The sequence below is a fragment of the Megalobrama amblycephala genome, linkage group LG6, assembly GCF_018812025.1.
Source record: "Megalobrama amblycephala isolate DHTTF-2021 linkage group LG6, ASM1881202v1, whole genome shotgun sequence".
In the NCBI taxonomy this organism is placed as follows: domain Eukaryota; kingdom Metazoa; phylum Chordata; class Actinopteri; order Cypriniformes; family Xenocyprididae; genus Megalobrama; species Megalobrama amblycephala.
In genome coordinates, this window is record NC_063049.1 from 26,470,286 (window position 1) to 26,487,871 (window position 17,586).

The window sequence follows — 17,586 nt, forward strand, 5'->3', positions numbered from 1 at the left end:
CAATCGTGACTTGACTCGTTTGACTTTCAAAATGAGCAGCTCAGTGATACATGGGTCAATAACAAAAAAGAGTGTTTACAATAAAGAAAAAGAAAAAAATGTCTAGTTTAAAACACATGCAGGTTTGTTCCTTTCCCTTACACCTTTATGGAATATGTGTGTGTATCTTCTAATAATCATTATTAATGTTATGTTTTAGTAGTTAATTAAATTCTTCTAAAGAAAACCTTATTGGGGAGTTTTGCGTAATCTTGTATTTATTTATATATTTATAATTTATTTAATAAATATTTATTTCTGATATTGATGATTATGAATATAATGATGAGTATTATTATTAGTAGTATTAGTATGTTATTATTAAAAACTATTTTAACAAAACTACTTTACTACATATTAGCCTATTAATAATCGAAAAAGGGTCACTTTTTGCAGCCAACATGCATAAAAAAAGTCATTAAAATTTTATCTCAGATATTAAATAGACCCTCACAATTATGTGTCAAGATCAATAAGTTTCTTAAAATGTCCAATAATTTGACCTTTTGACAAGGCAAGGTTATTTTATGTTGTGAAATTTCATGTGGTGGAGCTCATGTGATTATTATTAATGTTATGTTTTAGCAATTAATAAAAAAAAAATAATAATTATTTATATATATATATATATATATATATATATATATATATATATATATATTAAAGTACTAAAACATAACAATACCAATTATATGTATATATATATATATATATATATATATATATATATATATATATATATATATATATATATATATATATATATTATTTATTTTTTTGTAATTACTAAAACATAACATTAATAATAATCACATGAGCTCCACCATATGACATTTCACAACATAAAATAACCTTGACTATTTTATTCATGTGGGCGTCGGAAGCAAAAAAAAAAAAAAAATGTGGGTGGATCCTCCCTCCAAATTTTTTTTATGCAATCATATATATATATATATATAGAGAGAGAGAGAGAGAGAGAGAGAGAGAGAGAGAGATGCCAAGATCGGTAGTTATTGATTTTTTTTTTAATAGAACAACGAGACACAAACCTTTACATTCAATCGCGTTTTTGCTCCCATTTATTTTCACACATTGATCACACAGTGCATACAAAGTTTAGTCCCAAAGTGCGCACAACTGGAGAAATACACGATTACCTTTGATTTCGTTAGTTAGAAAAGAAGCAGGGCCATACGCAGGGTTTTCTATTTACTGAGGTCACAAAATGTATTATGCTAGGGGGGTTCGGGGGCGTGCTCCCCCGAAAAAAAATTTGATTACCTTGGTGTACATATATGCATTTTGAGATTGTTTAAAGGTCCCGTTTTTCGTGGTTTTTTGAAGCTTTGATTGTGTTTATAGTGTGCAATATAACATGTGTTCATGTTTCGCGTGTAAAAAAACACAGTATTTTTCACATAATTTACTTATCTGTATACCGCTGTTTCCACTGTCATAAAAACGGGCTGATGACTTCCTTGTTCTATGAAGTCCCTCCTTCAGAAATACGTAACGAGTTCTGATTGTGCCAGCGGTTCCTGTGTTGTGATTCGACAGCTCTGAGCGCACCGTGCCCGGAAAAGTCACGCCTCTTACCATAACGTGGAGATGCATGCGCTCAGTGTTATTGTAAACATGTCTTTAATTTTACCCTATCAATTTGAGCCGGAATCAGACCCGGTGATTGTACTGCGGGATGAAAATAACAGCGTTTCGACGACATGCCGACAAACACACTCTACAAACGCAACTCTTGTGTATTCCTGTGGGCGGAGGTTAGTCAAAAAACTGTTTTAGTGACGTCATTAAAGAAGGAAGTAGAGGGATGTAGTCCAAACTGGCCGTTCGATGTAGGCGACTTCTGTTAAATAAAATATCTTGCTTGGCATTGAACTTTGAGCTTTAAAATTTTACAGATTTTATTTATACTCTAACAACAACATTACACACTAACTAAAGTTTGAAACATGGGATCATGAAGAACGGGACCTTTAAGGCCAACAAATTGGATAACAATAGCTTTAAAACCATGTCAACAAATACATACATGCATGTACAGATTTGAGGCAGCTTTAATCGCATGTTTGGTAATTTCATGACTTCATTTACAACAGAATAATGATGGCGCATGCCCGTAGTTTCTTTAGCGCTTTAGTTAAGCTATAATAAAGTAATATGCAGACCGCGCCGGCGCATTTGCGCGAACAATTCTTGAGTTCACGCTTCGAGCACAGTAGACTATAGCCTAACGGCTGATTGGAGTTTTACTGATATAGCCTGACAACATCTCATCTGACCGTAGTTCACTGTTGTTCAACTGAAGCTTTTCCGCGCTCGTTTGACTTGCGCCTGGCGCTGAGACGAACTTGGAATGCGCGTCTGAAAAGTGTCCCGTTTGTGGTGGTCGTAAAGAGACATTTCTTTATAAACGCAGCGTTTTACATGGCGATGTTTTAAAAAATATTTTTATTTTTGGTATTTTTTATGTTTTGTTGGTGGCACCTGAGGGGGATTAGACAAATGCTGAATTAGAGACGGTAAAAGTGAGTGGGTCCAATATCATTGGTCTTAAAAAGTGGGTGGGTCTTGTCCCACCGACATACAATGGTTCCGACGCCCATTCATGTTGGCTGCAACAAGTGACCCTTGTTGTTCACACCACATGGCTTTGATTTTCCAACAAAAGTTTTTCGATTATTAATAGGCTAATATGTAGTAAAATAGTTTTGTTAAAATAGTTTTTAAAAATAACACTAATACTACTACTAATAATAATACTCATCATTATAGTCATAATTATCAATAGCATAAATAAATATTTATTATGATTCTAAATAAATTATAAATATATAAATAAGTACAAGTTTACGCAAAACTCCCCAATACGTTTTTCTTTAGAAGAATTTAATTATTTTAATGAGGATTTTATATATATATATATATATATATATATATATATATATATATATATATGATATCAGGACAGTTGAATAACCCATTTTTGACTTTATGCATAAAATCAAATGAATTTTAATTCAGAAATTCAAAACATGCTTGTCATAGAAGAGGTTTATGGGTCATTGACAAATAAGATTTTTAAAAGTGTAAAAAACATAATGGAGATATAATTAAGTACAAGTTTTAAAATATTACAACATTTTCCATGTTTTATAGCGGTTGTACCGAATGACCTGATGTTTCGGGACATGCGTACAAGCAAGTGAAAACATGAATTTTTCAAATAGTTAAAAGAGAGTTAATTACTTTGCTTCACGACCATGTGGTCCTTTTGCAGGTGTCTAAATGATGTCACATCCTGTCACACGATACTGACCACATGACTTGATCCAAAATGGTCCCTTTTTATTGGTTACTCTGAATGACATCAATGAAATTCATTTTTCCGGACATTTTTTCTCATAACAAAGCAAAGACTTCTATACATAATTTTAGTACCATTTTGCACTATGTTGACATATGATGTCATAAAATCATGCCAGAATAAAAAAATATATACATTTATTACATTTTAAGATATTTTAATCACAAAGGAAATGCCTGTATTGGCCTTTGGACGGTTAAACCGAATGACCTTTTGACACTTAAAATTTTTTTAAATACCTTTATATGTAGCAAAATATAATTAAAACCTTTTGGATTCAATAAAAGAGATCTATGTTCTACCTTACATACTTTGGATGTCATATCTTTGTTTTTTATTATCATTAAGGCCTTTGGACAAAAAAAATGACCCGTCACGTCATTGACCCTTATTCAAGTCATTGTATGAATTGTATTTAATTAAAAGATATTAGAAAAGAGCGTACATCATTTTAATAGCCCAGTTTATTTTGTTTGGTGTTTTACTTTGAACCCAATCCTGATGCAGCACGGTCAAGCCTCGTCCTCATGTTGTTCCCCGTATCGCTCAAGTCTAATTTCAAGTGATCAGCTGTGGCTTTGGTCTGCTGTGTGGGAGTACATAATCGGATGTTTCATTCTGGCTGAATTAGCCCTCCAGAAAGACCACATCACTTTAAGGCCTCCTCCTGCCCTGTCAGAGTCCATCGCGGGTGATGACGCAAACACACACACATTCACACACGCATACACACTTAAGACATCCACGGATGGCTAGAGGCTGTTAAAATGAGGTGTTGAGAGTTGGCTCACACGCTCCAATGCGCCATGTTTCTGGGTGCTTGTCATTGGGCAGTGCCATGCTATCCGCCCCCCCCTGTACTGGCACTTATTGGTGCCATTGGTAGAGTCACTTTTACTGATGGGTTTAATCGTCAGGATTGGTACTGGCACTTGATATGACGTCTTCGTGCACTGCCCCTGCGGATGTATCAGCTGCATCCCAGTTTTTTCTTACTCTGAGGCTGAATCTCTCCAACACTGCCTCTTCCCCAGTATTTTGAGAGCCAAAGGAAATCCTGTATTTCATCTGGAATAATGCAGATTAGATAAAGGCCTGTCTCCTCGGGAGGGGGTGTGTGTGCTTTTCTACGAGAAAGGAAGGAATTTCTATGGTTAATTCTGTAGGTGAACATATGGTTAAACATGCCACCTTCAATGCTGGTGAAGATTAATTTCATCAAGCTTCTTATAATTGTATTTATATGAGTAATATGCAGTATAAATAGTTCAATTTTATATGCCAATTTATTCTGTTCTTGTTTTAATGCTTTTATTTTTCATATGGTCATGACTTGGCAAAAGGTTAGCTAGTTATTTGTAATAGTCTTAGGCATGTAAATGCAATTTTTCATGCCGCCTTCAAAGGTATTTTGACTAAATCAGTAGAAATTGAATCCCTGCTCTGGTGTTGTTATGGCGTCCCATTGATTTGATGGAGTTAAAGCTTACACAGGCGAGCCTTTTGAATGCAGTTGAGCAATGACTCAGCATCCATAGACAGTCATGATGGTGATGCTTTTTGGTTGTGAGGCCGGGCACTGCGGGGTTTCCCTTTCGCATGAACCGTGTGGGGGGCTGAATGCGACAACATTAACCCCTCACTTTCCTCTCCATCTTGAGGTCGAATGCTTTTCACGCCTTACCTGTGTAAAATGGAGGCTCTGAGGTAAAAGGGTAGAGGTAAATCACTGTGTGAGAAAATCCCACTCTGTGTATCCGAGCGATTGGAAAACCCCAGCCTTTCAGGTTAGACGTTTAAACCTACTTAAGTTGTTACATTTCCAGTTCCCTGTTGCAAAGTTTTGATTCGTTTTCACAGTTCTGCTTGTGATGAAGTGCTTTGCTCAGCAATGTTTATCACATGGGTGTTTAGACTTGTAAAGAAAGCATGGTCGATGCACCACAAGATACCACTTAATTTAGTACAAGTTATTGGCATTTTGAAGTTAAACGTGAGTATCATCTGAGAGCGTCAGCTTATCTGTTTAAATTGTTTAGTGTTCAGGAAGTTTGAAACTGTTGCTTCTCAAGCTACAAGCTTGAAATTAGCTACAAGCTAACTACACAAAAAGGTATTTAAAACATAGTTCGTTATAACAAGTTGCTAATTACATTGAAGCTGTGCCTTATGCGTAACTGAGATGCCAATTTATTTTCACAAATAAGCTGTATTTATCTGCCACGTAAATAATAAGGGGTTTCTGAATGAATGACTCATATAAAAACAAAAAAATACCCTGATTTATACAACAGTCGGAAACTTAGTGACAGCAGCATTTAGCTAAATATTATGCCACTGAAGAGAAGACCTAAAATGCTGTGTAGGAATATGGGCAGTGAGTCTTATTTTTTTCTTTGTCCAAATGAATCAGTTCACTAAAATGAATCCAACTTCTCGTTGCTACTACGAGCTTTTGATTATGGCCTTAGTGCATTCAGTAGTAATATATATATATATATATATATATATATATATATATATAAAAATATTTATTTGATAGAGCTACGTACTTCCTGTTGAACAAAGTAGCTTTTTACCGGAAAACCTACACTATTTTGGAAAAAAATGAGAGGTTGTCATCTTGAGTTAGTAACGTCGCTTAAAGTTAATTTCCTCGCTTTTAGTTGAAAGTTGTCAAAACAACATAATCGAATTGCGAGGTAAATTTCCAAATGATCAGCTGAAGTATTTATTTTTTTTTGCTGCATAACTCATTATGCTCTTCAGTTATGACTTAACCGTGACACATAAATGATGAAATTCTAGGTGACTCGGAAAGTACTGTACGTAGGCGAATTTTGCCAGTGTGATTATTAAACACCCTCTCCAATACATGGTTATTAATCATAGGTTATTAAAATATCATTTTCGTTATGATTGTTGTTCATGGTCTTCTTTTTTTATGTGAGTCATTGTAATGTGATGTTTTTAGTAGTTTTTCTAATTGTTTTTTTTTTTTTTTTTTCCCCGTTCTTTTGAACTCTACAGCAATAGCGCGCATTCACAATAAACATCAGGTTTGGTCGGGCCTGTATCCATGAGTGTGCTCTTGCTCGAGGCGTTCTATGGCGGCTCCCACAAACAGCTGGTTGATCTTCTCAAGCAAAGTGTTGAAGACTGTGTAAGCTTCACTCTACCTGCGAAGAAATGGCACTGGAGGGCCAGAACTTCTGCTCTGTACTTCATGCAAGCTGTTCCAGCAAGTTCCTCATACAGGTCAGCAGAGGTCATCAGTCTGGTTGTGTCCATTAAAGTAATTTTATAGGATTTTTTTTTTAATTCCACTCAATTCACATTTATTTGTATAGCGCTTTTCACAATACATATAGTTTTAAAGCTGCTTTACAGAAAATGCATTACAATTTAGAATGATCTGTTATCAGAGGTGACTGTGTCCAAATTATTATTTCAGAAATGTACATATACAAATCACACAGTTAGCTATGAACAGTTAGCTAGAACACATGTTAACAATGATTAGGATATATAGAAAAATTTGGAATGGTGCATGTTGATCCAGAGTTTGCGTCATCTGAAGTCCTACAGATAGGTTTAAGGATTTAAGAGATAAATATTTAAATATATTTGCATTAGATAGAGAATGTCAAAGGAAGTGTCATCTGCAAATAAATCTACATGTGCTTATTGAGTTCTCTTAAACATTTATGATCATTTACCAGATCAAAGAACACCATTTTAGACGAATGCATGACCTTAAATGTTGTCAGGTTATGTATAATCGTTGTACGCTGCACATGCTGACGTACTCAGTTCTACTGTACCTCATACTTCAAACACTTGTCCTCCCCCAAGTCCCATACTTTAAAGCCACATAGCTGTGGTTTCCTATTTACTGCAAAGCATGGCTGTGGATATTGTAGCTGTACAGCTAACAGAACTTGTCTGAATCTAACACATTTCTGCATTTCTGCACAACCTAACTCTAACCTTTATTTTGTATATTTTTTTAATTATTTTGCATTATGTATATACACAATGCTTTCTGAAATCACATGCATAGCTATTGTCATCTTTTTTAAATGTCTACTAACACATCACAGTTGCTTTATATAATAACAACAGTGTAATGTGGTTTGACATTTTTACACGTAATACTAGGATGTTCTTAAAAGTCAAAAACAAGCTTTATCAAGTTAAAGATGTATCTGGTACATGTGGGTACACAGTCACAATATGATCTCCAGATTAAATAGCTGATGCAAAATGAACACCAACGCTGAGGTAGATGGAAGTATAATTATAGCTGCCTGTTTTAACTTCAACATAAGAACCTGTTTAACAATTTACAATATGCTTCAATTTATTAAAGTCTGCATGACGCAGAAGTTGCGATAGTCTTTTCTTCCCTGTTTTTTTTTTTTTTTCTCAAACAAGACTTGATTTTGTCCATTGGGACAAAATAGTTGTTTGCTATTGTTTTGATGTCATGTGAGTGACAGGTTGTCCCGCCCTCACGCCAGTAAACACGTCATCAGAGATGAGATGTTGTTGATAAATCATTTCAATCATTTCATTTCAATAAATCGACCAATTGTCGATTTTGATTTCATAGTGACTTTAACATTACTTCAGATAAATCAGATATCATGAACTGACTTTTTTTTTTATTAATCAGCATTTATTAATCTAAATTAATATTCATTTATAAATATGCTAGTGTTTCATTTTCATTCAAAATATACCTAATGTTCATTTATATAAATATAAAAAAATGTGTTAGTATGTGTAGAAATGAACATAAATTCATTGTTGGATTATGATATTAATGCTTTAACTAATGCTAACTAATCAAAATGTATTGTAAAGTGTTACATGAGTCTGGCTATTTTCAATTTTAAGATGATGTTTTAAAATTAAAATACAGGTAAGTGTGACTGCACCTAAAGTGCACAACACTTATTATACACTACAGATTATGCACCTATATTACTTAATGTAACTGTGAAGTGTTGGTTCAAATAAATTTTCTAAAACTGCATAAACAAAGACACAAACACATTTAGAGACTAGGATCCGATGGGGACTTTCTTGCTTCCTTTTAAGGGACGGAGAAACCGCAGGTGGGTGGGGGAAGCCCTGAGCATTCCTTCAGCTGCAATCTCATCTCGCTGCACTCGAAGTTAAGCAAAAGGCGAAACATACATTTCATTCCTGAAGTCAGGTATCAAATATGCACAGTCATTACCCTTCACGTGTCAACCCTCCTGAATTCACTTTAAAAATATATGTATATAAACTGTCAGGCCATTTGCAACTTGCCCTCATGGCGACGAAATATTTGAATGTGGTCCGTTTCATTGAATAGTGATTGTCAAAACGATTCATCTCTTCTTTTAAACAATATTAACAGCCTCGATTTTTGATTACTTTTGATAAAGTATTTTTCATAAGTATTTTCATTTCATAACTAACGTTAACATATGAAACTTGTTTGTAAAGTGTTACCAAACGCTACAGTACGCCAAAAGCAATGCTTGCTTTTCCAGATTTGCACCTTTTGATAATGCATTTACAAACCTGACTCAGCACAGAGCAGCTTGCCCACCCACTGTGTCTCTTATCTTACAGGTTCTCACAAGCCAAAACGTCTGGTTTAGTTACGGTTAATAGTTTGTGCTGGAAAAAGTCAGTGGGCGACAGTTACGGTTACGTCACAGTTTAATAAAAGCCAACAATGGCTCCTGTGAAGGATTGTTTACTCACCTTGGATGAAGTTTATATCTATCGAGTAAAAAAAATAGTTTCATCTCACATTTTTGCAAAGTTTTTTCCACTGAAATAGATGAGTCAGATCTAGCTTTTGGCCTTTGGTGGGCCTATCTCTCATTAAGGTTTCTACAACCAATACCGTTTACCATATGCCTACTTATCAACCACATCAACCGGACTGACCTAAAAAGATGCAGTAGACTCGAGTGTCTGTCCTCACCTCCAGTTCAAAGGGAACCAAAGTAAGCCTTCCTGTTTCATTATTATTGGACGCACTCCACTTGACAATTTCAAGAGGAAATCAAGACTAAAAATAGTAACTTCCATCATCTGGTTTGATTTCAGAGTTGTGTGCAAGCAAGGATTTGGGAGGTGCCGTTCGGCGCTCGTCCTGATGGAGTTGAGGAATGGAGACATAATCCTGCAGCACAGTTACGAGGGCACGGGGTGGTAGAAGTTGCCCCTTCACGCTGATCTAAAAGCAGCGTGATTGGTTTTTCGTATAGTTAAGATTAGGAATTGGTTAGGGGGAGCTGGTCGTAGATTAGCATAAAAGGGACACTTCTGACAGCGACAGAGTCACGGTCGCGAGGCCGCGGGCTCCCCACATCAAAGAGACTGGCGAGCGGGCTGGAGGGTTAGACTGACAGGCGGTGGGGGCTTAGAAGAGGGGGCTGGGTTCATTTAGGGAGACCAGAACTGAACTTCAAAGCCCTTGTCCCATGGCTCTTAGCACATACAAGGGTAAAATTTTCAATGGTCCCCTACTTGTGTATATAACATCTTAAAGGAGTGTTCATTAACCTCAATAATGTTTCTCTCAGCATGGAGTGTGGAGCGATTTCTGTGTCCTCTTGTGTTTCAAATGATGCATTTTTTTTCTTTTGCAGATCTAGGATTTCATTTTTTACTTTTAAGTCAGTTGAGACCTCTGTCGCAGGCTTTTTATACATTTTTGCATTTCAAAAAGACAACTTTTTCAATGTTATATTTACATTACTGTTCAAAAGTTTGGGGTCAGTAAGATTTTCTTTTAAACAAATTAATACTTTTATTCAGCCAGGACACATTAATTTGATCAAATGTGAGAGTAAAGACATTTATAATGTTACAAAGGATTCCTATTTCAAATTTTTGGGGGGGGGGGGGGGAATCCACAAAAATATTAAGCAGCACAACTGTTTACAACATTGATAATAAGAAATGTTTGTGTCAAATCAGTGATATTTAAGACTGTAGAAATAGCTACAAGTCATTGCATTAACATGAATAAAGAAAAATTCATGGGTTAAAAACACTTACAACAGGAGCTCACACTCTGAAAAGTATCATAAGGACAGTTTTGACTGGAAATGGTTGCAATTTGAATCTCCCAGAGTGCCAAAATCACACATGGTCACTGCATAGGCTACTGACTGTTTAGCATCAAATCTAAGCAGGGAGGTTTTTTTTTTCTTCAGTTCCCAACATGATTATTTAATAATTTTTCAAATTGCAATGCCTTGAAAAAGGGGACATTAGCGGACATTTTTTTCATGTTGCAGCAGGCCTTTGTGGTCAAAACAATTTTTATGTTACAATGAGTATCAATGCTTAGGTCTGTGATGGAGCATCGATATTCAAGTGCCATTGAACAGTGAACTAATGGTTCCTTCTTTTATCTGTTTTTTTTTCTCTGTCTCGCAGGGTTTTGTTCACAAGCTCCGTTCTCAATCTTGCTGAGCTTGTAGCCCTTCGGCCCGATCTCGCTCATCTTAAGAAAGTTCTCTACTTCCACGAGAATCAGCTGGTCTATCCAGTCCGCAAGAGCCAAGAAAGAGACTTCCAATATGGCTACAACCAGATCCTCTCATGGTAATGGAGGGTCTGATGAACTTTACAAAAGTACCTGTGGAATATCTAATGTGCTGGATATTACACATGCTAGATTAAAAAAAAAAAAAATCATAGCACACGTAATTTCAATTTCATTATTATTTTCCACTATAGAAAAAAAGAATATGCAAATTTGTGCAGAAATGAGTATATATAATAAATAATATAAATTAGTTTAAGGCAAACAAAAGTTACTCTAAATAGTTTTAAAGTGTGCATTGATGACTAAATATAATTTAGAGTAGTATGGCAGAGTATATATGCCTTTTTTTTTTTTTTTTTTTTTTAATTCAAAGCTTATAACATTAGAAATGGTTGAACTAGAAATTTCCCAGATTTTGATTTTCAGAAATCTGGTCACCTTATCGTATGTTAGTATATCAGTACATTCTAAAAATACTGGGTTAAAAACAACCTAAGTTGGGTTGAAAATGGACAAACCCAGCGATTGGGTTGTTTTAACTCAGCAGTTGGGTTAAATGTTTGCCCAACGTGCTGGGCAGTTTTATTAAAAATTACCATATGGCTGGCTTAAAATGAACCCAAAATAGATTGGAAATTAGAAATCAGGCACATAATTACTAGAGGCAACAATAATAATCAAAAGGTAAACATTTATTAATAAGCAATTTAATGAATGTTTATTGTTTAATTATTATTAATAAATGTTCATTTATTAAACATATTAATAATTGTTAATTTCCAACATACTTTGGGTTCATTTTAAGCAAGCAATACGGTAATTGTAAACAATAGTTGAGTTAAATAAAACTACCCAGCGGGCAAATGTTTAACCCAAAAGGGTTAAAACAACCTAATTGTTGGGTTTGTCCATTTTCAACCCAACTTGGGTTGTTTTTAACCCAGCATTTTTTTAGAGTGTACAGTCTGTGTATAACAAGTACCATTTCTGTACCAGACTGGATTTTGATTCACAAAAGAGACAGTGTGTCTGAGACAGAATAGTTTATCATGTGCGTTACTTGGCATGATGTGATTGGTTAATTATGGGATCGTATAATGGCGCTCTAATTCTTAAGAACTCAATGTTTTAAAGCCTAATGTCATAATCAATCTTGATGCTTGAAAGAAAGGGTTTTAAGAGCTCTAATTGGAATACATTGTGATTGTTGTATGTCAGAGTATCATGTCAATAATTCAAAGGCCCTTTGCTTGCTCAACTTTATTAACGTGGCAGGAACAGTGACACAAAAAAGAGCTCGGCTCCTCTAATTCACTCCCTAATTGAGCGCAATGCAGTGATTGATTCTGGCAATTGGGGTTAATCAGTGTGCCATTTAAAAACATGGTGTGTTTGTGTCTGTGGATTCTAATCAACATGTATTAGATATTTTAAGTGACTATTTACTGTAGACGTCTGCTAAGTGCGGCTTTCCATGTACAAGTGAAGTTCGCTTTTCAAAACATATGTTGTTTTTAATAACGCTCATTTTCGAGAATTAATTAAGGAGCATTATTGCGATAGCTATTGTGACATTTTGTGGTTTTGTTTGTCAGTGTTTTTCTTCCTTCATCATCTGAAATGACAATGTTTTCCCAGTCTGGTTGCGGATGTGGTGGCATTCAACTCCTCGTTCAACATGGAGTCCTTCCTCTCCTCCATCTCCACCTTCATGAAGACCATGCCCGACCATCGGCCCAAAGATCTGGACCGGCTAATCCGGCCCAAGTGCCGTGTCCTCCACTTCCCGATTCGCTTTCCCGATGTCACAAGGTCTGTTCTTTATATCCCTCACCACAGCCTTCTAGGGATCACTCCTCCACTGATTAAAAAATGTGCTAGCAAGTTCACTCTTAATCCGCCCCCAAAAGCTGATCGCGTATGCAAGCGTGGTTAATGGCGAGTAGGCAAAGTTGTGTAAGAAAGTGATTAGAATAGACAGCTTTAATATCCTGTGTGGATCACTTGACACGCTCCGGCTACAGATACGTGCTTGTGCTTGGACGCACATGCATGGACGTACACAACATGCCCACTGGGACAGAAAGCGATTTCTTTGTGTTACAGTCTGTTTGACTGTAGATATTTGTGTTTGATTTTTGTGTGACTGAGCGACTGCAGTATAATAATTAGTAAGGATTTTTTCTTGGGGCATTTCATCTGCTTTAAATGTCAACAAATCAAACTACATTTTATTGGACAGGTTATTAAAATTCAAACCTTTTTGCTCATGTGGATGCAAGCAACTGTATTGAACTGACTATTCATGCTGTGTCCATTAATTATATATTGCTTTTTAGTTAGTTATCATAACTTAAATTGCATTTTTTTATTTAAAATAAAATCTTGCCTTTTGAAATTGCTTGAATAGAGGACAAAACCAATTAAAAGCAAATATTTAAAATGCGTGATGTCCTTGTGGTCTCACTCGCCTGTCCCTGAATTGATTTTTACTTTTATTTAGGGTCTCTGAGCACACTGCTCTTTTTTCCCCCCTACAGCTTTAAAATCTCACTGTGCTGTGTACTTCGTTTTGACTTGCGCATTCTAGATTGGCTTCAGAATTTGCTTCTCGAACTGTCGTCTTCGATCAGCAAGCATGGGTGGTGCTTTTTTCATCGCCCCGTTCCAAAGCAATGTTAAGAATAAGTCGGCTAGAAGCGACTCCACGGAGGGGTCTGCATCCTATTACATTCCTAATGAACAGCAAGCAGGACCCGAAACGAGTGGAACAATATTGTTAATTCATTTTGATTCAAGGCATTCTTGGGCTGGCTTATGTGTGCTGGTTTAAAGATTAAAGAGACTGTAAGCATGTAGTGCATACCATTTCACATCCTCGCACAGCCGTATAGCAGTCTTTGTCATTCTGATGTGTATGTTGAATTAGAAATATGTGAAAAAGTTGTGGATTGCTTGCAAAATTAGTAGGTTTCATTATACAAACTTTATATAATTCTAAAGAGATCAGTTTGTGCCCATTCAAATATGTGAATTAAAATCTGAGGATTGAGGTTAGGTTGTATAATATATAAAAAAAAAATGTATAAATATAAAAAAAAATATTATAAATAAAAAAATATATATACAATCAATTAATCAGTCCGTAAAGAAATATATTAATACAAATGTATAAAATATAATTAGATATTAAAATTATAAATAAAATATTTTATATGTACACACTCAAACACCCAATATTATGAAAGCGTAATCTATTCATTTGAATCTGAATCTCACGTGTTCTATATGTGTTAGCTCAGCATAAAAGTTTCATGTCATATATCATTATTACATTTTTCTGCTTTATATGTTTGAAGTCCATTGCTTTTCTGCCTTCTCTTTGTTCTTTCAATCTGTATATCTAAAATGTTTATCTTCAGGTCTGAGTGGGGCATGTTTTCCATTATCTCTCTGATGCATGATTTTTTTTTTTTTGGATCAGTCAGTTCTTTGTTGACAAAATCAAGATTTTTAATGCACACTTAAAAGAAATATCCAGCCGCTTTGTGTTTTCAAGTTTGTTTTTCGTGATTTAGAAGAGCCAGGCCAGCACAGACCACTGAGGTCACGTTTCAGTGTTTGTCATCACTAAAACAGCTGTGTGCGCTTAGCTGTATTTTTTTTAATGCACCTATATTGATAACAAAGCTCTCCCTTTTCTCCTATTTACCAACCATCTGCAATACAATTTAACCCGGTGCCAGGTTGACTATTAAAATTTATAATTTTTTCAGCACAAACGCTCCTTACTTCTGTGTTAATTATGCTTACTTATAGATTGCACCTTATTCACAAAATTTAAAAAAAATAATGATAAGCTATTTCCTGAATTTTATTTAATTTAATTAAAATATCAGAAATTGTGTTCAGCACAGATTGGTGAGAACTTTTGTGTTCTTACCAGATTTGCATTATTCTTTCAATGAATCAGGCAATATAGTAGGGCTTTAACAGTTAAAATTACTCATGATTCGGTTTGTTTCACGGTTGATGATCAAACTACAAGTAGTTGCACAAATAAATACAATAGAGCAAAGATAAAAGTAAACAGTGCTTTTCAGGTTTTTCAGGTATATCTAACAGTACTTTTCAGGTAGAGAAACTGAATAAAGTAATCAAATGTAAAATAACACTGCATATAATATTCGCTGTATAAATTAAATAAAGATTAATCCTTATTAAATTTACAAAAGTTATCCAGTCAAGAGCACTGAGCAATTCATTTGTCTTTTGTTTTTTGATTAACAAAAAAATAGTAACAGGAATATTTGTCTGTTGTCACTTTAAGATACAATGCATGAATCCAGTATACTGATATTGTACTCATGCGTTGTCTTTCTCAACTGTTTTACGTTGTCTTAAGACAACCTACTTTGCTAGGATACTCACCAAAACCGGTATGTTGACAATTTTTACATAAGTTTAAATGCAAGAAGATGTGAAAGCGAACTCAATTTAGATTTACCTCATATTATGACATAGGCAAAATAAATTTTTGGGCCCTGCCCCGCTTTTGGTTGAAAATCTCACATGACCAAAACTGTTACTTTTTAGGAAAAGAAAAAAAAAAAAAGAAGAAAAAAATTGTACACTGTGCTTTTAAAATAATCAAACACTGTGTTATCAAAGTTTATATTGTGGCACTATATATGATCATACATTTGCATGTGTCATAACATTACTAACATTTCACCAAAATCCAGTTCAAATGAAGTTTTTGACCAGCGAATGTTGTGTTTTTTCTGTTATTAGAATGTCTGCATCATTAGGTTTTCATGAACTTAGAGGTTATGAAGGTTATTGTAGCTGTAGATATGTGGCTGTTTCTTGTTTCTGTTGTCATTTGGTCAAAATCTCATGTTATAAAAAGATGTAGTGCTGCGCGCACTCTATTTAAGACAGTATTCGCTATGACTCGACCACAAAAGCTGGACTAAAGGTACCCACACACTACGAGATAACTGGGCCGATTTTGGGCCCAATTCTTCCCTTCTGACAATTCTAGGTAATGTCCTGATTATCTTACAGATGATCTTATCAGATTTTTCTGTGGTATGATGTATGTTAAGAGCAGTGTTGGGGAAAGTTACTTTTAAAAGTAATGCATTACAATATTGCATTACTCCATAATAAAAGTAACTAATTGCGTTACTTAGTTACTTTTTATGGAAATGAATGCATTACATTACTTTTGTGTTACTTATTCTCACCTGGGCTAGGCTTGCTTTCTTGTTTTTTTAATAACAACTTTTTAATAAACATTCTATTTTTGGCAAATGAAAAGGCCCTTTCACACCAAAAGTGAAATAAATAAGCTTCAGGCTAATCACAAATGTGATGTTTATCTAAAGTCATTTTTGCTTATTGGTTGAATTGGATCATCGAAGGTCAGCAGCAAAGACATTTGTTAATAAAGTGAGATTAAATACAGTGGGTACAGAAAGTATTCAGACCCCCTTAAATTTTTCACTCTTTGTTATATTGCAGCCATTTGCTAAAATCATTTAAGTTAATTTTTTCCCTCATTAATGTACACACAGCACCCCATATTGACAGAAAAACACAGAATTGTTGACATTTTTGCAGATTTATTAAAAAAGAAAAAATGAAATATCACATGGTCCTAAGTATTCAGACCCTTTGCTCAGTATTTAGTAGAAGCACCCTTTTGATCTAATCCAGCCATGAGTCTTTTTGGGAAAGATGCAACAAGTTTTTCACACCTGGATTTGGGGATCCTCTGCCATTCCTCCTTGCAGATCCTCTCCAGTTCTGTCAGGTTGGATGGTAAACGTTGGTGGACAGCCATTTTTAGGTCTCTCCAGAGATGCTCAATTGGGTTTAAGTCAGGGCTCTGGCTGGGCCATTCAAGAACAGTCACGGAGTTGTTGTGAAGCCACTCCTTCGTTATTTTAGCTGTGTGCTTAGGGTCATTGTCTTGTTGGAAGGTAAACCTTCGGCCCAGTCTGAGGTCCTGAGCACTCTGGAGAAGGTTTTCGTCCAGGATATCCCTGTACTTGGCCGCATTCATCTTTCCCTCGATTGCAACAAGTCGTCCTGTCCCTGCAGCTGAAAAACACCCCCACAGCATGATGCTGCCACCACCATGCTTCACTGTTGGGACTGTATTGGACAGGTGATGAGCAGTGCCTGGTTTTCTCCACACATATCGCTTAGAATTAAGGCCAAAAAGTTCTATCTTGGTCTCATCAGATCAGAGATTCTTATTTCTCACCATCTTGGCAAACTCCATGCGGGCTTTCATGTGTCTTGCACTGAGGAGAGGCTTCCGTCGGGCCACTCTGCCATAAAGCCCCGACTGGTGGAGGGCTGCAGTGATGGTTGACTTTCTACAACTTTCTCCCATCTCCCGACTGCATGTCTGGAGCTCAGCCACAGTGATCTTTGGGTTCTTCTTTACCTCTCTCACCAAGGCTCTTCTCCCCCGATAGCTCAGTTTGGCCGGACGGCCAGCTCCAGGAAGGGTTCTGGTCATCCCAAACGTCTTCCATTTAAGGATTATGGAGGCCACTGTGCTCTTAGGAACCTTAAG

At 35.7% G+C, this 17,586-nt stretch overlaps 1 protein-coding gene across 5 annotated transcripts in view; it reads left to right on the plus strand.

Annotated features, from left to right (window-relative positions):
* gtdc1 (glycosyltransferase-like domain containing 1) overlaps positions 1-17,586 on the plus strand; it is a 48,850-nt gene that overhangs the window by 3,486 nt on the left and 27,778 nt on the right. For 2 of the 5 annotated variants that reach the window (XM_048193602.1, XM_048193600.1), the window contains exons 2-4: positions 6,452-6,679; positions 10,880-11,047; positions 12,630-12,803. In XM_048193602.1, coding sequence (XP_048049559.1) covers positions 6,501-6,679; positions 10,880-11,047; positions 12,630-12,803 — 521 coding nt within the window. In that variant the 5' untranslated portion in view covers positions 6,452-6,500. Of the gene's footprint in view, positions 1-5,027; positions 5,209-6,451; positions 6,680-8,527; positions 8,646-9,566; positions 9,625-10,879; positions 11,048-12,629; positions 12,804-17,586 lie in introns of those variants that run through there. The other 3 variants (XM_048193601.1, XM_048193604.1, XM_048193605.1) reach the window with 3 other exon arrangements.